Source organism: Trichoderma citrinoviride, assembly GCF_003025115.1.
Source record: "Trichoderma citrinoviride strain TUCIM 6016 unplaced genomic scaffold BBK36scaffold_3, whole genome shotgun sequence".
In the NCBI taxonomy this organism is placed as follows: Eukaryota; Fungi; Ascomycota; class Sordariomycetes; order Hypocreales; family Hypocreaceae; genus Trichoderma; species Trichoderma citrinoviride.
In genome coordinates, this window is record NW_020194711.1 from 2,123,902 (window position 1) to 2,151,889 (window position 27,988).

General features: G+C 53.6%; 7 protein-coding genes across 7 annotated transcripts; 2 read left to right on the forward strand and 5 right to left on the reverse strand.

Annotated features, from left to right (window-relative positions):
- Positions 1–135: 135 nt before the first annotated feature.
- On the forward strand, positions 136–2,384 carry BBK36DRAFT_1166904 (hypothetical protein; the record flags this gene model as incomplete). The annotated part of the gene is made up of 3 exons (XM_024894978.1): positions 136–547; positions 675–737; positions 841–2,384. 3 exons carry the CDS (start codon positions 136–138, stop codon positions 2,382–2,384), a joined length of 2,019 nt encoding a protein of 672 aa, XP_024752352.1.
- Positions 2,385–3,934: 1,550 nt separating this feature from the next.
- Positions 3,935–5,138, reverse strand: BBK36DRAFT_1192865 (hypothetical protein; the record flags this gene model as incomplete). Its single annotated transcript, XM_024896784.1, has 4 exons — positions 3,935–4,459; positions 4,489–4,630; positions 4,674–4,964; positions 5,055–5,138. Coding segments are annotated over 4 exons (1,042 nt in total), but the record flags the coding sequence as incomplete, so codon positions are not given.
- Positions 5,139–6,550: 1,412 nt separating this feature from the next.
- BBK36DRAFT_1192873 (hypothetical protein) lies at positions 6,551–6,883 on the reverse strand (the record flags this gene model as incomplete). Its single annotated transcript, XM_024896785.1, has 1 exon — positions 6,551–6,883. One exon carries the CDS (start codon positions 6,881–6,883, stop codon positions 6,551–6,553), a length of 333 nt encoding a protein of 110 aa, XP_024752354.1.
- A 2,000-nt stretch (positions 6,884–8,883) lies between these two features.
- Positions 8,884–14,944, forward strand: BBK36DRAFT_1157276 (hypothetical protein; the record flags this gene model as incomplete). Its single annotated transcript, XM_024894003.1, has 5 exons — positions 8,884–8,933; positions 9,001–9,232; positions 9,298–9,351; positions 9,419–9,709; positions 9,800–14,944. 5 exons carry the CDS (start codon positions 8,884–8,886, stop codon positions 14,942–14,944), a joined length of 5,772 nt encoding a protein of 1,923 aa, XP_024752355.1.
- A 302-nt stretch (positions 14,945–15,246) lies between these two features.
- On the reverse strand, positions 15,247–17,038 carry BBK36DRAFT_1166908 (MFS general substrate transporter; the record flags this gene model as incomplete). Its single annotated transcript, XM_024894979.1, has 5 exons — positions 15,247–15,463; positions 15,529–15,626; positions 15,686–15,975; positions 16,143–16,747; positions 16,842–17,038. The coding sequence occupies 5 exons, from the start codon at positions 17,036–17,038 to the stop codon at positions 15,247–15,249; spliced, it is 1,407 nt and encodes a 468-aa protein (XP_024752356.1).
- A 1,246-nt stretch (positions 17,039–18,284) lies between these two features.
- Positions 18,285–20,089, reverse strand: BBK36DRAFT_1134644 (hypothetical protein; the record flags this gene model as incomplete). The annotated part of the gene is given in 2 exon segments (XM_024892374.1): positions 18,285–20,036; positions 20,047–20,089. A coding segment is annotated over 1 exon segment (1,413 nt), but the record flags the coding sequence as incomplete, so codon positions are not given.
- Positions 20,090–22,989: 2,900 nt separating this feature from the next.
- On the reverse strand, positions 22,990–24,889 carry BBK36DRAFT_1157279 (hypothetical protein; the record flags this gene model as incomplete). Its single annotated transcript, XM_024894004.1, has 3 exons — positions 22,990–23,023; positions 23,101–24,612; positions 24,723–24,889. The coding sequence occupies 3 exons, from the start codon at positions 24,887–24,889 to the stop codon at positions 22,990–22,992; spliced, it is 1,713 nt and encodes a 570-aa protein (XP_024752358.1).
- Positions 24,890–27,988: the final 3,099 nt, after the last annotated feature.

The window sequence follows — 27,988 nt, forward strand, 5'->3', positions numbered from 1 at the left end:
CCCGACGAGGGCTCCTACGACGGCATGGTGCTGCCCTCGCCCTCGCCCACCGACACCGCATGGAGACCTGGCGTTTCCGCGGCACCGCTCCAGATGGGCCAGCTCTCGCCCGTCAGCTCCAACACAGACGCCAACATGGACAACGGATCGTCTACCCTGCCCATGATGAACCACCACTGCTCCTCCTCCTCGTCGTCCTGCGTGGACTCGTGGAACGCCGGCTACGGCAATCAGGACGAGGGCGAAGAAGACAGCCCGTGGGAGCAGTGGGAGCACGGCTCGGATGAAGCTCTCGCCATCCCGAAGCTCGAACCGCTCGACGATGACATGAACCTGGAGGACGTGACCGCCGCGCCTCAGTCTCAGACGCCGCCGAATGAGCTGCCGGGGGGCGCCCAGATCAAACAGAAGAGACCGCGAGGACGGCCGAGGAAACATCCTCTGACACCGATCGTCAATGCGAATAAGGTGACCAAGGGTCGGTCGAAGACGGGATGCATTACGTGCAGGAAGCGCAAGAAGAAGTGCGACGAGGCAAAACCGAGATGTATGCCATCCTTTTTTTCTTTCTTTTCTTTCAAGCTCTTATTCTTCTTTTGTTGCATTGCTACATGTATACAAAAGCAGTTTGTGGTCCTGTTCGGAGCTAACCTGTGGATTTTGCATCCCGATAGGTATGAACTGTGAAAAGAATGCCGTCGTCTGCGAGGGATATCACGAGAAGCAAGTCTGGAAGAGTGGCCGGGAACGGGCTGAAGAGGGTATGTCGACAGAAAAGACATGACAAGATTAGAAGTAGATGGAACAAAGAAAAGAGGACAGCGGTGGCTAACCCATCAGCAGAGCGACAGCGGTGGGAGAATCTCCCCATCATCACCATGCAGCCCATCTTCCACGGCGTGGAAACGGCCGAGGACAAGATCTTCTGGAAGCATTATGTCAACCACTTCAGCAACGTGCTGACCGTCGAGGGAGAGGCCAAGAACGCCTTCAAGGACATCATCCTGCAGCTCGCCAACCGGCATCAGGGCCTGATGCACTCGATCCTCGCTGCCAGCAGCAAGCACATCGACTGGGACACGCCCTACGGAATGAAGATACTCCAGAGCAACCCGTCCACGACCAAGGAGGCACTGCAGCAGCGCTCCGAATACCACCACGACGAGGGCATGAGACGCATGTATGCCGAGATGAGCCAGGAGATGGACAAGAACGATCCCGAGTATAAGACGGTTCTCGCCGCGCGATACGGCCAGATGATGTGTCTCCTGCTGCAGACGCGAGCAGAGGGCAATCCACGGGGCGACCACCGGGTCCATCTGCAGGCGTACAAGCAGCTGGTGCAGCACTCGCCGCCGGAGGACTCCAACTTCCTGACCTTTATCACCGAATTCTTCCAATATCACATCTACGCCGACGATCTCTTCTGGTACCCCGAGAAGCGGACGGAGCGCCTCGCTTCCGAGGACTGGGAGCCGTCGGCGCCCATCCATCCTCCGCGTCTACTGGGCGTCGCCGACGGGCTGTTCCGCCACCTCTCCGAGATCACCAGCATCCGCAACGCCATCCGCGTCAACATGGCCGGCGCCGTCGACCCCCTGGTGGACTACACCAGCCTCTACAAGGCCGCGGAGATCGACGCCGCCATCCGGGAGTGGACGCCTCGCTGGCCCTCTGGCGACAGCCGTGACCGCGTCGGGCTGCTGTACAAGCAGATGCTCTGGGTCTATCTGTTCCGCACGATATACCCGCCCTCGGCCCTGCCTGGCCGCCGCAGCACCATCGGCTCTCTGCCCACGGCCATGTTCTCCTCAATACCGACAAATCCTCACCCTCGACGAGCCTCGATGGCCGCGGCCATTGGCACCACGGCTGGCTCTCCGCTCATGGGGGCGGTCAACCCCTTTTCCCGGTCGAAAACGACACACAGCTGTCCTTCCACGCGCCATCCCTCGAGAACAAGCTCCATGCATGAAGGCGACCTGCAAGCAAACGCCGCTTCCGCCTCCGCCTCCGAATCGCAAAGGCAACGACCCTCGTCTCCGCCACCCGCCCGCCGACCTGCCCAAGACGACAAGCGCATCACGCTGGCCGTCGACGAATCGTTGGGCCTCCTCGAGTCCTTCAAGCCCTCCGACCCCTCGCAGACGCTCCTCCTGATCCCGTGCCTGGTCATCGGCACGGCGTGCTTCGAGCCCGACCAGCGGTACCGCATCCGCGCGGCCGTCCGGGCCGTGCGAGGATACACCGGCCTGAAGAACTGCGACCGAGTCCTGGAGCTGCTTGAAGAGGTGTGGGCACTCATGGACCAGGGCGACTGGGTGGCGGTTTGGGACTGGCAAAGAGTCGCGAGACGCATGGGCCTCGATTTCCCGTGCACATGAGCATGCTGAGATTTGCCTTTTATGTCTCCTCTTTTCTTCTCATCTTGGTTTCTATCCGGCGTCTTCCTTTTTCTTGTGGTGCGGCAATGTCTTTTCATCTTGAAGAGTCCGATTTTCTTTTACGGGAACAAGATCAGTTCGCTTTTCTAGAGAGTTCTGAGTGATTGGCTCCTGTCATATAAAAAACCCTTCTCTGAGAGAAGGGAAGCAAAAAAGAAAAAGAGAAATACTCGGTCATCAAGCTCAATTTTCGACAACAGCATACAACACACAGCTTTTGCCTGTCTTTTACCTCTCAGGCCAGCTCATATATATATACGTTTTAGCACAGCATTTATTTGATTTGCTCTAGAACGCTGCTGCTACTCACCCCTACCTGGCTATGTGCTAGGTGGACAGCAACCAGCACCATTCCTCATTGTCTAGACACATTTTACGCTTAGATGCTGTCCAGTATGACAACAGAGTCGAAGGGAGAGAACCGAGAAAGTTCGCGTTAGGGGAGAGGCGCGAGAAAGAGGACTCTTTTTCTTTCCGATTCTATCATTCTTTATTTGCAGAATTTCACCCTGGTTTGGTGAACGTTTTTATCTTTTTTTTTTTTTTTTTGTTCTTGTCTGGAGTTTCACGGAAACGGTGGCAGCATGCCCAGCCATGTGGACTGAAAGTGCTTCAATTTATCGCACATGGCTGGACGATTCTTATAAGGAGGGAGAGGAGGAAAGGAAAGGAAAGGGAAAGGAAAGGAGGGAGCGGTGGAAAAGGGGTGAAAGGCTTCAAGTCGGGGGTATCCTGTCGTTTCTGCTCCAAGTATTTCTGGTTGCTCGTTTTTCACTTTCTTCTGGTTTGTTTTCTCCTTGTCTTTGTCTGCTCTTGTCTTTTTTCTTCCCCCCAGGCGTTTATCTTAAAATGTCGGCTTCACGCAGTCACAATACAGAATTACCCCCTTTGAGTTCATGTCATCTTCGTCTCTTCTGCTTTTTTCGGACGGTATTCTGTAGTTTTCGAGCCAGAGATTGCTCATATATAGAGCTTGTTTTTTCGTATACCAAAAAATAGGAGTGTGGTTAGATGCGCCAGAACTTGTTTCACGATTCGAGAGTCCCCATCGTTTTAGACACCTGCTTCGTGCCTTGCTAAGACGGTTTAGAATTGCACCTTGTTTGATGACGAAATAAGAATTGTTATTCCGTGTCATTTCATGCGTATCGCGTAGGGCATCTCAGCTGCACCAAAAGCTTTGTCAGTCTCGATTACCTCCATGAACATGGTCAAGCCCACCCTCCTCCTTCAGACAAACGATCAGATGAATACAATTACACGAATACCCACGAACAAACGCAGGAAAAAGAAAAGAAAAGAAAAGAATAGTGGTTACAACGCCCCCCGCCCTCCGCCCTCCGCCAATGTTTGTTCCCACCGGAGACCGATTACCCAGGGTTGTTGTGCCCATACGCCCGTTTGCCCGCCGTAGTTTCCAGGTTCCAAAGAAAAAAGAAATGAGAAAAAAGAGAGTACTAGAGTAAACAATTTCCATCCCGTTTGCCTCGTCAATCTTCGCGTTTGTCGCTTTCAAAGTAGAACCTGCCGAGCTTATCGCCTGCCCTGCCTGGGCTGCCCATCCCTGAGGCTCCGGCCCTCGACTCCCCGCTGTCCAGGCGCTGTACGATGCTCTCAGCCGTTTCCCTCGATGGCTGACGCCCTACAGGGACTGGCCCGCGGAAGGTCGTGTCGACGAAGGCGTCCTGGTCAGGGGAAATGGGATTTGTGGGCGGCCCATCCATGGCAACGCCGTCCATCATGCGGGCGTACTGGCGCTCCTGGAGGGCGGCGGCGCTCATAGGCGTGTCTCCGCCCCCCGAAGCGTACGAATCCCGCTCCCGCTCGCGTCTGGCCTCGCTCAAGCCCGAGTTGGTCCTCTCGAGCCCCCACTGGAACGCAGTACCGGGGGCCGGCCGGCGGTGGTAGATGGGCCCCGAGACGGTGCTGCCGGCGCCCTCGCCAAAGCCGACAAGAGACACGGAGCCGTCGTCGCTCATGCGGTCGTCAAAGCCGGTGCCGGTCGAGCGGTTGCCCTCGAGATCGTCCATGGGGTCGTGGTGACGGACTCGCCCTCGCGATAGTTGGTATCCGTGCTGCTCAGCATGTCCTCGTCGCCGTCGCCAGCCGTTCGACGGTCCTCGCTGTCACCGGGATGGCTCTCGGTTGCACTAGCGGTCCCGACGGTGCTCATCTTGGTCAACGGGCTGGCCATTGCTGTCGAAGTAGGCCGGCGTCAGGTGTTGCGACGCCGGATAGTTGGGCGGGAAGCCGGCCGTCGACGTGGGCGTGGTCTGGGGCGACATGGACGAGGCGCGGCCGGTGCTGGTGGGCGTCTGCGGCGGTCGCAGCGTCGACACCCGCTCGAGGCCGGCCAGGCGCGAGATGCGGTCGGCGCGCTCGGCCTCGAGGCTCGTGGCGGACGGGTTGTGCTGGTGGCCGCGGCTGAAGAAGCCGCCGTGCAGATGGCCGCGATGGCCGTCTTTGATGGCGGTCGTCGACAGGGCCGACAGCGACGTCGTTGTGCTCGTGGGCGTGCCACTGGTATCACGGGAGCTTGTCAGCGATTATGTGAGCTTTCGTCATGATCGTCGTCATGTCGTGCTCATGCTCATCTCGCGCGCAACATACGGCATTTCTGACGGAGTCTCTGGGTTGGACTCGGGCGGCGGCAGATTGGCCAGTGTCGGATGCGAGACCTGGGTGTCTGCCATGTTTGCGTGTGCTTGTCGTTTGTCCGCTATTTGTCGACGGTAGAGGGGAGAGGAGACGCGACAAAGGAGGAGGAGGAAGACGCAATATTCAGATCACCAGACCTGAGAGCTGTTGGTTGCGAACCTGTCGCAGGAGACAACGGGTGGAAGCAGAGCGTAGCGTTGGATCGTGGGTCGTAAATCGTGGGCTGCTGTTACTCCAGAAGAGAGGAGAAGAGAAGAGGCTGGTTCTCGGCTGGTAGAAGTTGAAGGTGATGATGAAGGGTAATAGAATGGTATACCGGACGATGGAAGAAGAAACAATGAAGGTTGCAGGTTGATGTGCATTGCATGTCACTCTTTGTTTTTTCCGGCTTGGCTTGAGTGGACCAGGCGTCGGATCTGGTGGGAACAATTGGAAGCTTCAAGCTGCAGCAGCCCTTGAGAGGCTACATGTCACTCCACGCAAGGAGTACATCTACGGGTACACCCTGATGCTTGTGATTCAGGTACTGCCATCGTGCAGTTCAGTACTACAACAGATACACTGTATCCAGACTTGTAACTGGCATAAAGTCCCCATCGAGCAAGGCAATGAATCTTCTTCTGCTCTCAGAATTGCTAACGGTTCTTCCTTCGCTTATCGGTACTTGTTCGTCCTCGATGGCAGAGGCGGTGCGCCATGACGTAGCTTCGCCAATTGGCGATGTCAGGTCTGATGTTTGGCTTGCGCCAGCAGCAACTAAAGTGGCACAAGTCCATGCATGTCCGTTTGTCTCCATGGAACCGAGGGGAAAGCACAATGACCTCTTTCTTCGAGTGATGTCTTGGATTTTCTCGCCATTGGGGTCTTTGGTGTTGCTACAGATAACGCAGCATGCGTGTAGATGAGCACATGCATAGAACCCTTGGCAGCATTGTTCGCTTCCGGGTAATTGATGTATCAACGTCTTAAAGACCTCGGAGATGGTCAACTTCTCAGGTGACCTATGCCTGAAGAACCCATGCCTGAGGATGAAATCTTCATGCATGTGCTCCCAATCAATTCTTTGGGCATGAAGTGGTTTCGACGATATCGTAAGCTGGGAATACGGATACACGTATTATGTGTAGGGAGTAAAAGTCACAGAAGAAAATAGACGTGTATACAATGATGAACAGCCATATCCATAAGGTAGAATGCATCAATAGCTACCTTGTTACCCTTGCTACCTTGATTGTTCAGATATCATAGACTTTTCCATAACCAATGTGTGTGCCTCCATGATTTTCCAGACCCTCAAACGCCTTCTTTGACTCCAGTGCGCACTGTTGACGTCGATCCAGGAGCAAGAACAAGCCCATATGCTGCTAATACGAATCATATATACGAGAAATAAAAAGCGCGAAACAATAAAAAACAAAGGTCAGAGAAGACAAAGACCTCGCCAATCCTTAGAGAAACACCATGCCCCAGCTGATAAACACAAAGGACAGACTGAGGAGTACAAAGCCGGGCTCCTGCATTATCAGGTTGGTCAACTCGGTCTTGAATAGGCGTGTGTCCGTTTTGGAAGGCAGCGTGTTGAGGGAAGAGGACGGCGGTGCCGCTGTGGCATTGTCTGAGAAGGTCGAATTGTCGTGATATGTCCAGCGGCCGACCTGTTCGCCGTGGTCGATGTGCATAGACATCGCCACCACTTCGAGGGGGGCGACGCCTTTATCGGCCAGAGCCAGTCCAAGTAGGACGAAGAGTAGACTGAGGCGCTTGAGCAGAAGGAAAGCCATGTTGTGACTGACACGATATGTGGTGATTAAGACAAGAGTGATGTTTCTGGTGGCCCTTGTTCGTTATAATGGTTTGGGCCTGGGTACACGTAGAGGCCCAATGACATAGGGCAATGAGGTAGCAGTTGAAGCCCCAATGGACCAACAACAGCTGATAATTGATGGATGGATAGGAATTTACAGAATGGAGGCATGGGGAGACCTTGTCCTTTTATGTTTTCAAAGTAAACAGCAGTCCTCATTGATCCCGTCGATTCCAGAGATAAGCATGGCGAGGATGGCGTCAATTGGGTCAAGGGAGGATGCGATCCGGCCATGGAGACGACTTAGACCCTCGGATCAGGGATGCGTCTAATAAATGATCAAGGCAAAGACTGGATACAATACGACTGCTGGAAATGCAGCAATCCCACCATCTCTACTGCTGCAATCTGGAGAGGGGAAGCCGGCTTCCCGTTATCATGGGGAAAAGCCAATCGAGCCAATCTCAGGCACGGCGTGTTAGTCGCTCTCATGCATACCAAAAGTAAAATGCAGGCCATTCCTTGGCTAATGCACATCAAAACAAGCACCTGTACGGGGTAAGATATCACTGCTTGGGTTTCAACGTTTTCTCCCAGTTGCAGACTCGACCGGGATTATATTATGCTTTCTTCTGGTCTCGTCGAGCCGTTGGATCCGAACCAATTGTTGGATGGCGCGTTAGTCAAGCCCAGCCATCACCACGACCACGGTCACCATCACCACCATCACCACTCTAGAAAGAGACGCAATGGCGGCGCGTCAACACTCATGTTTGGGTCTTTACATCCATCAACTGCGAATCCTCTATTTTCCACCATAAATCTACTGCTCGCATATCGTAATATGATCCGATGATGGCTTCATAGTTGCATTGGACAGAAGTCAAGTCGGAACCACCAGCTGCAGGCCAGCGGGGGTTGGGCAGAATCTCTCCCTCCCTCCATGGTGAAGATTCAAAAGCCCGCACCTGCACGTTCCAGGCGTTATTAGCTTCATCATCTTGATTGAGTCTGCGCTTCTCAGTGTCGCATCCATGCAGCTCCCGTCACATCATCCTCGCCGGATGCTGATAGAGTTGAGTCCGTTTCTTCAAAGGTCCACGTTCCGAGGTCCGCGTCAGTTCTCACACGCCATCGACCCCTGGCCAACCATTATAGCGAGCTTAGCGGCGACTCTCCCTGGAGCTCCAGCAGTCTCGACCACTGACTTCCCGTCCCGGCCCCCTGAGACCGCTGAACTCTCGTTAGCTGCCGATTGTCTCACCTCCATCTCGTTCCGTTCCATCTTGGTGCTTCGTATCGCCGGCTATCGCATCGTCTTGTCTTATCCACAACTGAACTCTCTCCATTTTGATCTTTCGCTTCCCCTGGATCCAGAGCTGGAACCCACAGACGCCCCTCAGATAAGGCTGACGGTTGTTTGAACTTCATTTGTCTCGAATGTCTATCTTACGTCCATTATCAGTTCTCTCTTCGTCGTCACTAGGGAAATCGTTCTCGTCCTCCCCGCCCCCGCCTCAAACGACATCCATCCTTCCGATCATCATCCCGCTGCTTCGATCCTTTTCATGCAGGGATGCCTTTCTCTGCCTTCGACGCTCCAAGGCCGCAACGCTACAGGCAGCTAGTCCAGCAGTTCCATCATGCAGCCAATAGAAGAGGCCAAACAGCCGTCTGGTCCTACCAATCCTTTTCAGCTGGCGAGGCTTGGCCAGGCAACATCGCCATGCCTGGGTGGATTGTACCAAGCAAAGTCATGCGGACTGGCAAGCGGCTCTTTCAGCTTGTAGAACGCTCTGTGCAAGGCCATACCGTCTCGCCTTGATTTGCCTCACCTGATCGTCTCTTCCTTATACTTCAATCAACATCTTCGTCTTGTCCTCAATAGCGCCGGCACCATTCGTTCGTTCGAGTCGCCTTACGTCTTTGACAGGCTTCAGCAGCATCCTCCAGCAACCCGCTGATTCGGACGTGGTGATGTTCAATCTGGAACTCATATGGCTGTCCCGCGCAACCCCCCACGTCGAGTGAGCCCTACCTCTGACCTTGCCTCATACGAACTACTACAGCATCTTGGCTAACGGCATGATCTAGTCTCGTCTTCGTTCATGGCTATGGCGGCAATTCTGAAACCACATGGCATGACGAGTCCACGGGCAAGATCTGGATCAAAGACGAAGAGTTCATCACCCGCATCAAGAGGCCTATCCGCATCTTCTCCTTCAGCTACAATGGCGACGTAGACGCAAACCTGTCGTCATCCAGCCCGGCATTTCACGCAAACGATCTGCTCTGCTGCCTGGAGCAAGCTCTCCGAAAATCTCCTGTATGACTCCGTGCTTCATCGTGGCTCATTCTCCTCTAACTATTTGTTCTTACTTTGTCCATTAGGGGAGACCGTTGATATTCATTGCTCACGGCTTTGGAGGCATCATCGTCAAGAAGGTTTGTACGGGACGGCCATATGTTTCTCGTAGGCCGGTCAAACCGCTGACTCGTAGAGTGACTCCAGGCGATCCAGTTGTGCTTCGTGACACCATCATATCCGCGGACCAAGAATGCACTGGCCGGTATCGTCTTCTTTGGCACCCCACACGCCGACACAGATTCTGAGGCACTGCTGCAATCCGTCAGAGGAACAGTCGATGCCTTTGGTTCAGAAGATGGAGTCACGACTCAAGATATTCGGGAATTTGTCTCCATAGTCAGCCGCATCAACGCTGCCTTCATCACCTGCAAACCTAGCTATTTGAGGCTTCTCTCCTTTTGGGAAAGACTCCCTTCAGAGGCCAGTATTCTGGGTGTCGATTCTCACAAGTCTCCAGCAAGTACCTGCCCTCAGCTGCCTCATCAGGCAAGAAAGTATCAAATTACTTATACCGCACTGCCATAGGTCATCCCTCTTCAATGCCAGAAAGAAGAGCTTCAGGGTAATACGGACCACATCATAGACTGCAGCCACGAGGAGCTGCCGCGGTTTTCGAGCATCTTTAGCGAGAGGTTCATGCAGTTCATGCAGATATTCTCTCAATTTCTGGTCGATACGCTGTCGGAACGCGCTGTGGCAACTGTTTCGCCGCCCATCAGCCGTACACCATCACTGGGTCTGGAACGCCCTCTCCCGATCGAAGACATTCCCAGCATCAAGAGGCATGATTTTCCAATCATCAAGCCTCGGCGAAGGGTGTGGAGGATCGACAACGATTTACAAAGCCGGGAACGCAAGAGCAAAGACAATGAAGATGTCACTGCCAGAGAAAACTTCCTTCGCTCACTGAGTGGCTGGTCAGAGGCCAATTACGGAAATGATGTCTATGTTACTGCCGGAACGTGCGAATGGTTCAAGGATGGCGCCATCTACAAGAACTGGCTTACCGACCCAAAATGCGGTACCATCTTTTATCTAGGAGCGCCCGCACACGGAAAATCACACCTCGCCCGTGCCGTCTATACTCATCTCAAGTCATCCAAGCCAGACGACATCGTCATAGGCTACTTTTGCCAAAAGGGAGAAGAGAAACCCGCAACCTGGGAATACTTTACTTGGCAGCTGATAAAGGAGTGGCCGGACTGGTTCCTTCACATTCCCATTCAATTTCGCCGCGGTGTGGGTGAATCTACTCCTCCTCTACTGGATTCTTCTGCGTTTGCCGAAATATGGACCTCTTTCCGGAAAGTCTGCTCGCCTCGGACAATATACCTCATCGTGGATGGGCTGGAGCAAACGCCTTCGGCCAACTTCACGGATTTCTTTGCCCTGGTGGAGCAACTGAGGCAACCCATCGCCTTGGGGCCGGAGAAACAGTCTAGCAATCTGGTCGAAATACCGACCAAACTGAAGCTGGTCATCACGAGTCGCTGGACGGACGCCACCTTCACAGCCTCAAGCACAACCTCATGCTGCTCTCTACCAGAGGAAGACCTCAAGAAAGACGTCGCATTGTACTTGGACAAGAAGTTCTTGGCTATATCGAACGCGAGGCCAGAGTCAGAGCACGACCTGATAGAAAAGATCAAAGAGCGAATCGATCAGAAGGCAGCAGGTTATTGGCTCTACGCCAAACTCGCGGTCGACGAAATCGAAGGTCTGTGTGGCCAAAACTCCATCCATGAGCTTCAAAAAGACTACATTCCAACCAAACTGGCACGGCTGTACGAGGCGAAGATGCTGCCGTTACTGCAATCTGCCAACAACAGCGAAAGACACCTGCGTACCGTCCTAACACTGATTGCTTCCGAAGACGTCGGCCTTGCTTTTTCTATCAAACAGCTCGAGGACTTTCTCGTGTGCTTGTATGGTCCGGACGATATGCCCGCTGGTGGCCTTGCCAAATCTATACAATCATATTGCGGAGACCTGTTCTGGGTCAGCCCAACGGACTCGCTCGTGTTTTCCGTCCACACTTCTGTCCGCGGCCATCTAAACGGGTACCTTTCACCGGAGCATAGGCGGACCAACGTTGCCTTCGTCTGCCTTACATATCTCCTTGAGGATCGCTTTTGCAGCCGCTTGCCTCTGACTGATAGAGAGAGCACAGGGGAGAGGATGGCCAACACGGCGCCCTTTTATGGCTTCGCGGCTCAGGGCTGGCTAAGCTATCTTGCCAAGCTGAAGACGCTCAGTCCCCAGCTGGTGCCGCTTCTGCAAAGATTTTTGTCCATCGGCTGCCCGCAGTATCAGACATGGCTCCATTGGAGGTCATGGCTCGTCAAGGAAAAGGCTGAGGAAACGACTCCAGCAAGTGAGGATCCCATAATGACCATGGTTCGAGAAGGATGTGTCGCTGTTGTTCAGCATTTCCTCCCGTCTCCATCAACCCATTTTGTTCCCTGGAAGGCCAAACTTGAGAGTTGGATCCAGGGCACGCCATTTATGAGGGAACAGCATTCCGGTGGCCAGCTTGCAAGACAATGGCCCAATATCACGGGTGTGCATGGCCACACCCTCCTGATGGCAGCAGCACTTAGTGGAAGCCGTGCCATGGTTGAGCACGTTCTGCAGTGGAATGTTGAGACAACCGCGCGAGACGAAGGTGGCAGGACAGCTCTCTTGCTCTGTCTCACTTCGGACAGACTGATGAGGCCTAGAGCTCAAGCTGAAAGGGAAAATGTGTACGGTATTGTGGAAACCCTATTGCTCAATGGCAATAGCCCAAACATAAGTGACTATCACGGTATCACACCTTTGCACGTAGCTTGCGTGCGGGGCAAATTGGATCTCGTCCGGCTTCTGCTCAGGTTTCATGCCTTGGTCAACGTTACGGATTCGTGGGGCTATACGCCTCTTGAAAGGGCGTACACTACCAATAACGTTGCCTTAGTGGAGATGCTGCTCATCAGAGGTGGTGCTGATGCAGAAGCGTGGATGCTGGGCGGAGAGCCACCGCTGGCCAGGTGCATATTTGACGGAAAGCTTGACATGTTCAAGGCCTTTCTCCCATTTGCGGACATTAACCAGGCTACCATGCTCGGATTCGCACCCATCCATCTGGCTAGCGATGGAGCTGAGAGGATAGAGTTTCTTCGGGCTTTGCTTCCCAGGCCTGGCCTGAATCTGGACGCTGTCAGCTCACTGACCGAACGTTTCAAGGTCAAACGCACCACGGCCCTTGGATATGCCATCAACAGCCATAATCATACAGCGCTAGAATGGCTACTGGAAGCTGGAGCATACCCGGGGCTTCTTCCAGAGGTCAGCGCGCCACCGCTTCACGATGCCGTTGCCGCTCAAGATCGATCCATGGTGGAGCTGTTGTTATTCTATGGGGCGCCTGTGAACGACTTCAAGCGTCACTATTTCCCCTTTACCGCGTTGGGCCATGCTGTGGACTTAGGCCATGAACCCATCGTGGAGTTACTCCTTCGAAATGGTGCAGATGCGTCTACGGAAGAAGGCTACGGCGTCACCGCTCTGATCGAGACAGCGGTAACGAGGGAGGGTCCTCCTATTCCTAAGATTATACGGCGGCTGCTGGAGTCACGCCATCCTCCGGACGTCAACTACATCAGAGACGGCGAAGACCACTGCATTATAGGGGCCGTGGATCAAGGAGATGTTGAAACTGTGTCCCTTCTCCTAGAACACGGAGCGGACATGAGCATCTATCCTGAGTCTGGCAAGAGATTATCGCCCCTTCACAAGGCTGCCGGACAAGGCTATGTTGAAATATGCGATATTCTGCTGAAGCACGAGCCCCGGCTTCTGGATCTCCAACTCGAGAAGGGATTCATGACCGAATCCCCCTTATTTGAGGCATGCCACCAGAAACAGAAAGCTACCGTCCGCTTTCTCTTGGATAAGGGAGCCAAAGCAGACCAGGTCAGCTACTATTACAAGGAATCCCCATTGTTCACGGCTTGTGATGTGGAGGATTTGGACGTTGTCAAGATGCTCTTGGAAGCAACGCCTCACATGATCAATGTCCCTACGGCTTTTGACTGCACTCCCCTTGCATATGCTTGTGCCCATGGAAACCTGGAAATGGTCAAGCTGCTGATTGAAGCCGGGGCAGAAATCTATCACGACAAGGACTCGGACACTACAAGCGCCTTCAGTCGGATCTTTGAAGCCAAGGGGGACAAGCCTTTCAAGACCCTCCAGCTATTACTGAGCAGTGGCCTGGACATCCACGCCGTTGACAACGAGACTGGTCTCACCGTTCTCGGCTTGGCTATAGTAGATGCCGAAGCGAGACACGTCAGATGGCTTCTTGAACACGGTGCTGATCCGCTACGTGCCCAGAGAGGTCCTGGGGCTAAGGGAAAGTGGCGAACCGCCCTTCAGGTGGCTACTCATACGAGCAACAAGAACATCATGGCGATTGTAGACTTGCTGCTGGAGCCGCGCTGGGGTCTATGGGATCACTTGGCTCACAAGGACTATCATGGAGGCGCTCTGTTGCCTGTAATGGCTCGATCACGCAAGAATCTGCAAATCACATCCCGCTTAGTGTCCGCATGCGATACCATCTTGCAGGAGACGGGAAAGGATGTCTTCTCCGCCATTGTGGACGAACCAAATTTCATTGGCCTCACTCCTGTCGACTGCGCCATGAACGAACTGGAAGCAAAACCCACGGCATTACCCGAGCTCGACAAGGTCATCGTCTCTCGCATCGATGAGCTCCTCGCCGGGCCTCGGACCACAGAGAAACATCTCCTCTTGCTGGACTACCTCGTCTGTCTCCTTTTTGCGCGCGGAGGATACGAGACTGATACAGCAGTTCTGGCCGAGTACATTCTTACGAGGCCTCAGGTACGGTGGGACCATGACGGCTGTTACATGGGATCAGTGGCCCTGCAGACGTGCTTTGTCTGCGACAAGTCCATCTACGATCCCTACTTCTATTGCATTCTCTGCGAAAACTCGTGGTGCGCGGACTGTAAGAGCAAGCAGGACATGATTAGCCTGCACGAGCACAAGTGGTTCCCCATGGATCTTCGCAAGGACCTCGATATCAACGCGCCAGACATTCAAGAGATTCTGGCAAAACTGCGCAGGGTGCTCACTCCCACAACAATCCTCGAAAATCATAGCGAGAACTCTCAGCCAAACGATCAACCGTCAAGCGAAACAAGCTCCTCCATCAGCAACGAGACGAACGAGGAACAGCCCTTCTCCCACCTCGCACAAGCCCAAATCTCCCTCCCGCTCGCCACCCTGCACGCCTTCAACTTCCTAGCCATCAGCAGACCCATCTGGACGCCCTTCTTCCCTCTCTCCCCGGCAGTCCAAGCCCTCATCGACCCCTGGCTCGCTCAGTGGTCCAAGCAAGGAGAATACCGCCGCTGGAAGGGCTTCGTGGAAAGGAGGACCCTGGACTACGAGAACTCCGCATGGAGACGCTTCCAGGAAATGCAGTACCTAAAGAGAGGGTTCACTAGGGCGTATACAGATGTCGAGAGCGTGAAACGCGATTTTGTGCTCTCTGATGTTCGCCGATTGTTCAGTATCGGCGAGGACGAGGGTGGGGTTGATGTGAGGTCTGCGGTGCCAAGGGATCGGTTGGTCAAGGTGGTTGGGAGGAGGGCATCTTGATGAAGATACACGACGTTTATGACGGATGCATTCATTTTTTATACGATTCAAGCATAGCTTTCTTTTAGGTTTATTTTATGACGAAATGATAATACTGCAGCTTTTGTCATGATATCTTTGCTGTCTCTGTGCGAAGTCTATAGGAAGATGTTTAGGAAGCCATAACCCTGCTACTTCAAGATCAAGGAAAACATAAACATGAATCTCCTGTTATTAGTCAACCGTCTATCCAATGTCGTCATGTAAGATGTGCAATATCCAAGACTGCATGCATCTCATCGCATTTCTTTTCGCCGAGTCCATTAAATCGTATATCGGTAGTGCGGGCTGTCATCTCCCAACTCCTTCAGCTCATCGTCCTGCAGTCCCTGATGCTCCTCGCTCAACTCCCCGGCGTCGCGACTCTTGTTTGCTCTCCAGAACCAGAACCAGAGAAAGCCGTATATGCAGGTGCCCACGCCCACCATGCTGAGAGAGACGGCGTGGCCGCGGATGAAGCGCGGTTTATCAGCCGCAGGGCTGCAACGACGTGGTTAGAGAAAAGGACAAGATATATGGCTACAAAAGCTCGAATAGAAACTTACTATATAAAGGCGGACATGATTCCAGACATGTTGCCAAAGGTGAGTTGCAGGCCCGTAGCAGTCGTCCTCTTGCCGTACCGAGGGGCGTTGTTGGGTAACTGTTTTGACATGTTCAGCTGTCGCTCGTATGATGGAGATCGGAAGGATTCAGGCTTACCCAAGCGATTGGAAGACCGACAACGACGTATAGCCCGCCCGCAACGAGGAAGCACCCGAAATAGTGCACTCCAGGTGACGAGTCAGACAGCAGGACGGCATATCCAACAACACTTATGAGGCCAAAGATGACGCAGAACACGCCTCTCATCTGGAGCCGATCAGAGAGCACGGCAATGCTCATGTATGCCACTGCCCCGAGGAAATAGCATGGAATCGTGAGCAGCTGGACTTCAGCAACACTCCATTCGCCGAGAGCGTCAATGATTGTAGGCAAAAAGGTTGAGAATCCTGCACATTGAAGAAAAAAACAACATGATTGGTTATTGATTGCTTCCTTCTTCTGGAGACGTTCTGACAGAGGCACTCACCGTAGAGCATGGTATCAACGCCAAACTGCGCAATGGAAAACGCCCAGACTTTCCAGTCTGTAAACGCCTTGATCATGTCTCGCCGACTAAATTCGCGGCTGGAGGCCGTGTTGCCATAGTCCCGCTTGTGCCTCTCCTCCATCAGCAGCTTCTCTTCTTCAGTGAGAAAGTACGCAGACGGAACATCATTCGGCAGCGCAAACAACGTAACAACACCAAATACCACACTTGGGATGCCCTCGATAATGAGGATCCACCGCCAGCCGCTCATGCCGCACACACCGTCCATGTGGCCAATGCCGTAGGCCAGCAACCCTCCCAAGGCGCCCGCGATGGCAGCGCTGACGAAAAGATAGCCTATCCGCAGGGCAAGCTCGTGCTTGGTGTAGAAGAAGGTGAGGTAGACGCTGAGGCCCGGGAACAGGCCAGCCTCGACGATTCCCAGGAGCAGGCGACAGGCGATGAGCGCGCCGTACGATTGGACGAGGCCGGTGAGGGTCGCAATGATGCCCCAGGCTGTAACTATGAACGCTATCCAGCGTCGGGGAGTGAAGAGCTTGAGGACAAGGTTTGACGGCACCTCGAAGAGGAGGTATGTGACGAAGAGGATGGAGACGGCAACCTGGAATTGCTCGGATGAGAGGTTGAGATCTTCTTCGAGGCCGTACAAGCGAGCGTTTCCAATGTTGACTCTATATAGCTTGTTAGCTAGCCAATGTCTTTGGGCCCTCCTCTTCTTTCTGCGCTCAAACACCAGAAACCGGCATAGGAAGAAGAATGCCTCACCTGTCCAGGAAACTGAATAGATACAGCGCCATGACCAGTGGAATGATGTAGAGATCCAACTTTCGCAGCAACTTCTTCTCGTCGGCGCCTTGAAGAAGCGTCTCAACATCTGATTCCACAGCGGCAGGATCTTGAGTCTGTAGCCTCTTGTCGTCCTCACTGGGCACAAGCCCCGGGGCTGTGTTTGCCGTCGCCATTTTTGGATGATTGTCTCTTCTCGAGCGATTCTCTCGACTGCGCTGCAACGTGACGCCGAAGCCACTGAAGTCGACAACTCCGCAGTCTCTCCCAGAAAGAATTCGGGAGCCTCTGGAACAACCGTTGAAGAGGAAAAGGCGGACAAGGCTCTCTTCTCTTATCTCAATCCCGGTCCTGTCGTCCCGCCACTCGCACGAGTCGATTTGTCTCAGAAAGGAAGAGCCGTCAACTCAGTTCGACATGGTCAATGACAAACAACCGCAATGTCTCATATAGATTAGTAATACCCAGAAGCAGCTCCGTGAGAAAACAACTCAACCAGCACCTCCGTCAATCATGGGGATAATCAAGTTCTTCGAGGAATGAAGCAGAAAGCAAGTGTCCACAATGACACCTAGAAGAGTCACAGGCGTATGAACCTATCGGGGAAAAAAAAAAAATAGGCTCGCAAAGTAACTCGAAGAGTGGCGTGGTCCGGCCATATGCAAATCAGCTAGCGTGCCCGGAGATCGGACCCCTGGGGAAAAAAAAAGCTGAACTTGGACTCAATAAACAAGATGGATGAAAATAAAAAGGTCGATAAATACCTAAGGTACCTTAAATTAATGAAAAACTCTCTCTGCTTGGCTCTTTCCTTGACTGTCTGCTCTTTCCCTTTGGTAGCGTACTTTCGGTGACACGCTCTTGCTGGTTTCACCATTCATCTGCGGATAGAGGCTTATCAGCAGAGTCTTGGGCTCGCTTCTCGGCATGCGTCCATCGATCCTTCCGATTCGTGATACTACTGTATGACGAAGTTCCCTTCGATTGGTAATCGCCCACCGGCAGTTCCTTCTGCTGCTCGTTCCACAGATCTCGTCATGAGCACGTGTAACGAACCGCACCGGATGAAAGGCGTCTTGCCCCCTTGGTATAAGGGCTTGTGCGACTATTCCGGATCATGATAGATCTCATGTATGTCAATGGGAGACTCGAAAACGGTCAAGAATTGAAGCGGTCCATTATTAAAGGTACATAAAGCGGCTACGCAAGACAGCGCAAAACGAAAAAAAGGCCTCCATGTGCTCTCCAGTTTTCGTTACATGTGTCCGGTAACATCTTCCATAATTCCCCGGCGTCGTCATATGCACATGGCCTCTCCTCTAGCGTCGAATATCGTGCGTCACGTCAAAATCAAAGAATCGTCCCTCCTCCAGGTAGCGTCCAGGACTGTGAGAATCACCAAGCCGCTCCCTCCTGTTCATTAAGCCCACTTCAAGGTGAACACGCCGGGGTATAGACAAGTATATACAAAAGACACATGCCTTGTATGTTCCCGCCGCAGCCGTGGGCTGGCTCTCCCAACGGATATAGTTGGTTGTTAGGACGATGCCATCCCTTCTGCCGGTCCAATATAGCTTCACTCTCCAACAACTAGTGAACTCTCGTCTCCCACTTTACCGGTAGTTTTGGGCGGGCATCTCGTAAACGGGTCCGCTCGGGTGGTTCACGAGAGCGTGGCCGTCAATCTCAGCGGCATTGGGATCGTGCCATTTCGAGGCGTTCGGGTTGTCGTTGGGCAGCTCAGCAGCGTCGGCATGAGCAGGAGGAACCAGATTCGCCCTCTCGAACGAGGCAGGGCTGGTGGTCTGAGCCATTGTGGTAGTCGGGCTAGGGGTGTAGGCGGAGCCGTACGGCTCTGGCTTGGCATATCCAGTACGTCCATCTCCAAGAGCGGTTCCGCGATAACCCTCGGGAGCGACAGGGACACGGCCGGGAGCCAAGAAAGCCGCTGCCGAGGGGGTGTGAGATGACATGGAAGGCTGGCCAGCGCTGCTTCCACCATTGAGGCCGCCGCCGCCAGGACCACCACCGACGGGAACCTCGGAAGCGCCAACGAGGTCGTCGTGCTCAGGTCGAGGGCCGCGGTTGCGACGTCTCAGGATGAGGAAGAGGAGGGCTCCAAGAAGGAGAAGACCGCCGACGCCGACGCCGACACCAATGCCAGCCTTGGCTCCCGTAGACAGGCCGGAGCTGTCCGAGGCATGGCTGCCGTTGTTATCCGGAACGCCCGTGCCAGAGCCAGAGGACTGAGGGGGCAGAGTGGTTGTCTCTTGAACGCCGGTGGTGACAAGGGTTGACGTGACAGTCAGGAGGCTGGTCGAAGTGATCGTCGTCTTGGCACCGACCTGGTCGGTCGTCGTGACGGTGCTGGTAATGGTGGTGCGGGAGGTGGCTGTATTCTTGACCGTCCGGGTGGTCGATTCAACAACAGTCGAGCCACCACCGCCTCCAACGGTCACCGTCACAACCTCGGTGAAGATGGCGCGTGCCTCCAGGTCGCGCAGAGCCAGAGACTGGGCCAGGTAGTCGGCATCGGGGGCACCAGTAGGAACGGCATCGATCGCAGTCCTGGGCGCAATCTCGCCAGCGCGCTTCTTGGCGGGCGGGGTGTCGGTGGGCGTCGCGAAGACAGTGGTGGTGTCAAAGACGACCTTGGTGGCTGTCTCGCCGCCGCTGCTAGTAACAGTGTGCGTGACAAAGACGGTGGCCGTCACAACAACCGTGGTGCTGCTGGTCGCCGTCACAGTCCGGGTGCTGGTGATGGGCTTGCCGGCAGGGCCCGTGACGGTCTCGGTCTCGAAGACGGTGGTGTCGCTGTCGGCGGCGGAGGTGCTGCTGGACGAGGACGACGAGGACGCAGGCGTCGAGCTCGGAGGCGGCGTTGTCTGGGCGGGCGGCGCAGAGGTCGACGAGTCGCCGCCTCCGCTGGTCGGGGCGGGAGCCGTCGTGGTATCTGAGCCGGTGTTGTCCTGTCGGACGACCACAGATGCCTGGGCGGCCCCAAGCAGCGCGCCGAGGACGAGGGCCACCGGCAGGCGCATTGTGAAGGAGGGCGGATGATCGGGATTCGGCCAAGCTATGAGTCGCTGGGGGGAGATGCCATGCAATAAACGAAATTCCGCGAGGTTGCTGGGACAAAGGAAAAACGAAGCTGCAAAATGAGGTCGACGGCGATGGTAAGATTGAGTGAAACAAGCGAGTGGAAGCGGTCGGATAGGGTGGAAGTGGAAGTAGGTACATGTAGCAGGTTCAAGGGCCCTGGGGGCTCTTGACAGGAAAAAGACAGTGCAAGCCAAGAGACCAGACCCGTGGACAGCACAAAGGGCCCGATTGTTTGGACGGGGCCAGCAGATCCGTCCAGTGGCAGTGGCTCACGCGGACTCCGGAGAAGCCACGCATGCCCGGCCAGTACCAGGTACCTGCAGCAGTGCCTGGGGGGAGGCCCAGCGGGGTAGCGGTACCTGTGGTGGTGCGTGTGCCGGCAACCTGCGCAGCATGCCAGTGGCCGCGGCGCAGCGCTCTCAGTGCACTACAGGCGGGTTGCTACAGGTCCGCCGCCACTAAACTGGAAGCTCGCTAGGTGAGGCCGCCAGGAGCTCAGAGCTCTATTGACTTGAGTAAAGACGGGAGACAGTGCAAGGACTTCTTCGAGGTACAGCCACAGTCAAGTACAGCTACCTCTTGACGCCACAGCAGAGGCTACTACTACTCGTATTATTCTCGCAAGCAAAGAAACCAAATTTGCAGCACATTTTACGCCGCCCAAGCAAAAGCAAGAAAGAGACGGAGAGCGACCCTGTTGGGCTAGTCCGGGATTTGCTGTTTGCACGCGGGACCTCAGGAGACAGGAGTGGAATAGACACAGCACGCTTTGCCCGTGTTGGGACTAGCGCCTAAAAGTGGCGATGCCAGGGGTGACCCCGGAATACGAACATGGAAAAAAAGAGTGGGAAAGCGGTTTTTTTTTCCTGCACCGAGGAGAGCGAAAGAAGTGGGAAAAGAGGAAGACGATGATACGGAGCAAAGGCAGAGGGTATTTTCAAATCAGGGTCCAGGTCCCTTCTTGCAGGGAAATGAGCCCAGGTCGAGTCGAAGCCACCTGTCAGTTGCCGTATCGAGTATGTACTTACGAGCTGATAACAGGCACAGCTTGTCCGGAGTATGTATGTACTGCTACGTAACGCATCGGTCTGATGCTACCTCGGACCTGGCAGTATGTACTCGTACAGTATCATCTGTAATCATTGATCGCTGCACCCACCAAGTCATCTCGAAACATGACGACTCATTGCACAGTCCACCGGAGCAGGCAACTTCTCCCTCGTTCGTTCTCGGACTCCGTACTCTGTACCCGTCCCTCCAGCGATCAGCAAGTACCGGTACTTGATTATTCAATTATCTCTCATAATCTGGTGTTCTGGCCGCTGCCCAGAAGCCGTAAGAAAAAAGAACTACAGACGAGTCCGACGTTATGCGAAATGACGTGCCAAGCTCATTCTCACCAACTAACAGAATTCGCACGATCAAACGCTAGCCAGTCGTTAGTGCATCACTCGGTCTGCACCATTGATTCAATGGACATGATTTGCGCCGCCAAGATAGCAGTACAGGCAGAGGCACCTTGGCACGAATCTACTCGTAGACATTGAAAGTCTAGTCAACGTCATAAGCCCAGGTTGTCTTTCAAGAATGGACGTTTGTAGGGTAATGAAGGCAATAACAAAAAGCCCGCATGTCCAACGGCTACATGCCAGCAAGCAGCAATGTCTCAGTCCAATTCCATCCAAACCCGTCATCCATTCCTCTACTCTTATGTATCTCCCGAAATATCCCAAAATAACATCAAAGAGCCACAGAGGGAAAAGAAAGCCACAAACAGACCAGCGAGCACTGGAGGGCAACTACTGCTTCAATCTGACCAACGGCGCCGCATGAGAGATTGCGCCTGTTGAGCCACGAGGCTGGTGGCGGGCTAACGATGATGCCAGCTGAGCTGAGAGGGCTACTACAAGGCAGATGCATTTCTTCCCATCCTGTTTTACTTCGTCCTTAGTGCCTACATACTATCTTTGAATCACCCCAGCTTGACAATATCGTGTATGTCTGAGGTATGTATGTATGTGTTGGAACCAGACGACGGAGCTGTCAGACGGCCGCCTTCCTACATGAGACTAAGTGTATATATTACCGGTTTCTCCTGGGTATGCTTGTATACGAACCCTCGTGACGATACTCTAGGGCCGGAAAAGGCCCGTGAAAACGCTTTGCTTATGGACGGTGAGATCTTGCCCCGTGATAACGAATCGGATCGCCCGAGGTCTCTCGTCGAAACCCGGCTGCCCGGCTATCCGTCCGCTCATTGTCAAAACAGTCAACAACATCCCTCCGAACTTCCAGTAGAAGGCCAGAATTCATACAGCAGGTTACATGTGAGGAAGGCCGTATTTCGTATGAGGACTTTTGTCAACCCCGTACACGCATTAAAGTAAGTTAGGTATGATGATAAAGATATAGTACGCGCAAGCTCACCCTGAGGGCAGTCTGAATGCATCTGTTCAGTGACGGTACTTGAGCTTGACACGATCCCGCACAAGCATGTATATGGTGCTTGGGGTAATATCAATCGATCACAGTTTGCTCTCCCGCCGTCGATCGAGATCGCGATCTCACTTGTAAGTTTAACAACTTCAAGGTTCTATGCTTACTCCATACACGAATACGAGACACAGTATCAACCAAGATATTGCTGGTCTAAATCGTCTCTCTTTGCACCCTACTCGCAACTCCCTCTACTCCTTATCGATTTTAGCATCTCGCCACACAGCTACCAGCAAGCACATGCGTCCAGCGCAAAACGACTTTTATCGAACTATTATGAGTTCCTTTCCAGGTATCGTAAGAGAGAACAGAGTCGACAAAGGCACGAGCAAGACGGAAAAAAAGGGGGGGGGGGGGAAGAGGCAAGTATGGCGGCGGGTAGTAATATCGATTCATTTTTTGCGCTGGAGAAACGACACAGAGAGACAAAGAATCAAGAGAGAGAGAAAGGAAAACAACATGCAAGGCCGTCAACAACAAACAAAGACATGCGGGCATCGTATACAATCCCTGATATTTCCCCCTCCCTCTAAAAGTTTTCTTTACCCCAGACGAACGAGAACCTAAAGATGGGACATGTCAAATTAGTCCCCCTGAAAATCATGGAAGAAGGAGAAACGGTGTACGGTCAAATACTTACTCAGGATCCGTATACTTGTTGCAGTACACATGCAGCGAACTGCCCAAGCCCTTGGGCCCGCAGAAGAAGACGCCGGCCTCACAGGGCGTGTGCAGCTTGCGGATGCCGCGGAAGATCATGTCCCAGTTGGGGCGGCCAAAGTTGGTCGGGCTCCTGAGGCCCGTGATGGCGTCCTTGTCGGCGTTTGCGTCGTTGATCATGATGTTGGTGGCATCGTCGGCCTTGATCTTGGCCGTCAGGTACGTGTGGATCTCGATGCGGTTGTCGACGTCCTGCGCCTCGACGGCCAGCAGCAGCGAGCGGAACCACTCAAAGGAGCCAAAGTCGCGGCAGATCCAGAAGAAGTAGACCTTGCGCAGCCGCGTCTTCTGCTGCGGGTAGTTCATGCGGTACCAGATGGACTTGAGGATGGAGGCAAAGGGCGTGACGCCGATGCCGGCGCCGACCAGCACGGCCACCTCGTACTTGAAGACGTCCTCCGAGGCCGAGCCAAAGGGCCCGTCGACGTAGACGCGCGGCAGCACGCGCTTGAGGGCCGGGTCCGTCGTGTCGTCGCCCGACACGCCGACGACCTTGCTCGAGCCGCCCTTCTTGTCCCACTCGCAGCCCAGCATCGTCGACACGGCCATGGTGAAGTCGCCCTGGCAGCGCATGTGGATCGAGATGTAGTCCTCCTCGGGCGCGCTCGTCAGCGTGAACGGGTGGTACTGCCACAGCGACACCGCCGGGCAGCAGAAGAAGATGTACTGGCCCGCCCGCGTCTTGGTGTTCTCCTTCTTGATCTGGATCTCGCACACGTTGCTCGGGTGCTGGATCACCTTGGAGATGTACGTCTTGTGCCGCCCGCGGATCTCGCGCGCGATGCGCTCCGCCAGGTAGATGAAGCCGCCGTACATCCAGTACTGCCAGAAGACGCCAATGGCCGCGGGGCCGACGCTGGTGCAGAAAGGGGCCACGTCGGGCTGGATCATGCAGAAGGCGCCGTGGATGGCCCAGAAGACGAAGAAGATGATGAACATGTGGTGCGTGTACCAGAAGCGCTCGTAGTTGGCCCGTCGCGGCTTCTCGACCGACGTGAAGACCATGCCCATGAGCGCAATCAGCATCACGTAGCCCGTCCAGCCGGGGCCCGACGCGAAGTTGGCCAGCAGCCAGCCGTAGATGCCCAGGTTGTTCTTGACCGCCACCTGCGCAAAGTTGTTCCAGTGCGCAATCGTGTGCACCCAGGAGAAGAAGACGATGGACCAGGCCGTCGTGATGTGGAACGTGATGTTCTTGTCGAACTGGATGACGCCGTTGAGGGGCGTCTGGCGGAGCAGCGAGATGAGCGTTCGGCACACGGGGAAGAGGATGATACCGACGTCGACGTGGAGCACCAGCGCTGCCGCTCGGGCAATGACAAAGGTGAAGCCAAAGGTGCTCCGAGACGTCGCCAAACTGTCCTTGACGCCGTAGTGGACGCATGCAAAGGCGAAGATCAGGGCATGCGCCAGGATGAAGACGAAGACGAATCTATTCGCAAACTGGGGGTCAGCCAAAAACCGAGGTTTTCTCACATCTACTTCCTTCTCCTTGTCTTTGATCGAAAATGCTTCATCCCACTTCACCAAGGTCCAACGTACACTCTTCTGTATCCTTCATTGATCATCCATCGGTCAAACTTTTCTCGTGCCGTCAGCTCTTGCTGCTTCTCCTGTGTCATTTCGCCCGAGAGCAACATGCGCGTCAGGGGAGTCCATCTGGATCTCTCCGTCGGCCGCTCATAGCTCTCATACTCCTCGTAGCCCATCTTGAAAAACGAGCTGTGTGGATTTGCGGTTTGTTGAGGTTTGTTGATTGTCGCAATGGTGCAATTGACCGGCGCAACTCCGTTAACTCTGCTCCCTCGAGACCTCCGTAGGATGTTCGGCCGATTCGCTGTGAATGATGGATAGTATTACTCCGGATTAGAAGCGCAAGGCAGTGTCGTCGGTTCAGATCCCGCTGAACGAGCGGCAGCCTGTCGAATGAGTGGACGAAGAGAAGAAGAGAAACGAAAGAGATATCCCGAGGTCTATTCCAGCACATCCAGCCCGTTAGCATCAAAAGCGTAGAGAAGACGAAATCGACATTCGACTATCTGAACCAATCCGCAAAGCAAGATCACTCGCTACTGGAGAGTAGATGGGAGACAACCATACCAGAAGATTTGAACTTCGACCTGCTTTTGCGATCAACGCAGCTCACGGGAATATCCAACAAGACAAAAGTAACAAAGCTAGAGACAAAAGGAGAATTAAAAGAAGCTTCCCTTGCCAGCTGGGAGGAGAATGGGCAGGATGCGACAAGGGGGAATAATAGTGCTACTACTTCCAACCGCCTAAATCAAAGAAAGAAGAAGGGAAAAGAAGAATAAAGGGAAAAAGAGAGGAATCAGACGACAGTCACTGCCGCTACTACGACAGATAACTCCTAACAAGTAATCATAAGGAAAGCAGAAGATAAAAAGCACGGCCGGGGATTCGCTGCCGCCGTCCGTGTTACAGGATGCGGAAACTCGTCCATGCAGACGAAGCCAAAATTGAACGTCTGGCGAACCACACGATCGAGTTCGGCTCCCAGTCCCTCGTCGCAGCCAATCAGCGGCCGCGCTGCCGACGTCTCGAAACAGACCATTGACGGGCTGGTTTGATGCCAAGGGCGCCTTGTTTGTTGCTTTCGGTTCAAGTCTCTACTCGGGCGCGAGAGCCTCGAGGACAAGTCCGAGCCTCTGTCCAGCTTGATCCTATGATTATGCGCGGAGGATGCTATTCCTTCCATCTCTTTGTCTTTCTGTCTATTCTGTCCATCTGGTGTCACGGAGCGTCGCCAGTACCTTTGCAACACAGACAGGCCATGGCCATGGAGATGGAAGATGCTAACTAACACAAGGCTAGACGGAGATTTTCCCATATTAACACGGAGTTGCTAGGCCAGGGCCACCTTCTCCACCGGCTCCAAGCGAGAAAACAAGAAACCCCTTCAGCTTCGTCAGCGGCAGTCGGTATCTATGCCGTGTAGCAGTCAAGTAGTAGGAGTAGAGAGAGTCAAGATAAGTTGCTCCTCAAAGGAAGCCGTTGAGAACAAATCAGATCCCAGAGTCCCTCTCTACACCCGAGCAACTCCGACATTGTTGCCAAAAGACTGCAAGTACCTACACATAATGTATTTGCCTCGACCCTAGAGAAAGGCCAAAAAGCAGCCGTATTCGTTCAAACCAAAAACCGCCGCTTACAAAAAGGCAGATGAAAGCCCAGGTGCAAAGCAAACAGCCAAAAAGGACGCGCCAGCATCCAAGTTTCACCTCCATCGCAAACAGGTGGAAAATCGTTCGATTTCTTCGTCCTTGCCGTTTTACTTTTTTTTCCTTCATCCCACCCCCCTTCCCTTGTCATCCCTACAAGAGTCCAAGGATGGCGAATAGCATCTCTGTTTCCCCCGCATCGCATTGATTTCCACTCCCATTACCTGCATTATCTTCAGCAGCAGCTCGAAAGGGTGCCTGATTAGTAGCACCAAAAAAAGGAGGCTGAGTCGCAAGGCTACATGAAACAAGATGCGACAAAAGGTGTGACGGCTTCCTAACCCTTGGCGCTTCCCGCTCGCCGCCACACCCGGGTCTTGGCTTCTTCTTGCGTCTAGAGAATCTTTGCCGATGTTTTTGTTTCGTTATCTTTTTTCTTAAATCATAAGGTATCCATCATTTTCTCACAAAGAGCAGAGTACTTCCCAGTCTCACATGTAGCAACGTCTCAACCTCAAGTGCCGCCAGTCTCTTTCCCCCATCGTCACGCTAACCATGGGTTCTCCCGTGCAAAGATCCTTGGCTTATCCGTCTCATTACCTCGATGTAACCCGGCAGTCTGCAACCTAGTGCGTCAATTCAACGACGAACTACCATCATTACGACTCTATAATGGCTCTCTTCTTAATATCTGTATGTTTTAGCGTCGGGACTGTTGCATTTGCCCGTTCTTTAGGTTTATACCGCTACTTGTAGTCATGAAATGTCTTACTTTAGACGGACGTATTCCCCTTCTTTGTAGACTGCCTACCCACCAGGTCATGCTCAATCCCTCTCTATAGACTGTGTACCAAGGTATATGTAATGGCCTTCTTGTTAAAGGCAACGAGCTTTCACTGCTATGGCGCTATTCAAGAGTTGGCTGACCTCGTTTATCATTCACTTTCTTGCCTTCACTTTCTTGCCTCATCTCATCTCTGATTCAGGACGAACTCACTAAGCATTTCAACAACTTCCTTATTAACCCTACTACTACTACTACAACTACTTGTTTCAGTTGTGCGCATATGACGTTTCTATGGCTGGGGTTTGTAATGTTCAGAGATACAGTATCTGGCATCAAAAACGCGCCGGTACCACTGAAGCATCACTACGCAGCTCAATCCCCGTCATTATGCGCTTTCAACTGCTCGTCATAGGTGACCAGACTCGTTTATGACAAACATCAGATGGGCTACAAGCGCAAGTCTGCGTTGGAACTTGGAACTTGCAAGTCACAACCCTCACATCACCGGCTAGGAAAAACATTCTAGGAGACGCATAAAATCAGATGCCTGTTGTTGGATGCAGAGTAAACGTTGTTGTGCAAGCCCAAAGTCAAGTCCAGCCGCATAAGCCCTTGAATAGCGGATATATCTGTCTAGTCTGCCACCTGTCCGCCGGCCATGCGTCTCACCTCCAGCGTCATCACGCGGTACATGCGAAGAGATGGTGGAACAGCACAATATATTCGCAGACTGTCCATGTTCGAAACGTCATCCCCCCTCAGCCCGGTGATGGCGTGGAAGCTCGTCAGACATGCCGCACCGTCATTGCGTGATAGAGGACGTCAAACACCCAGCGCCA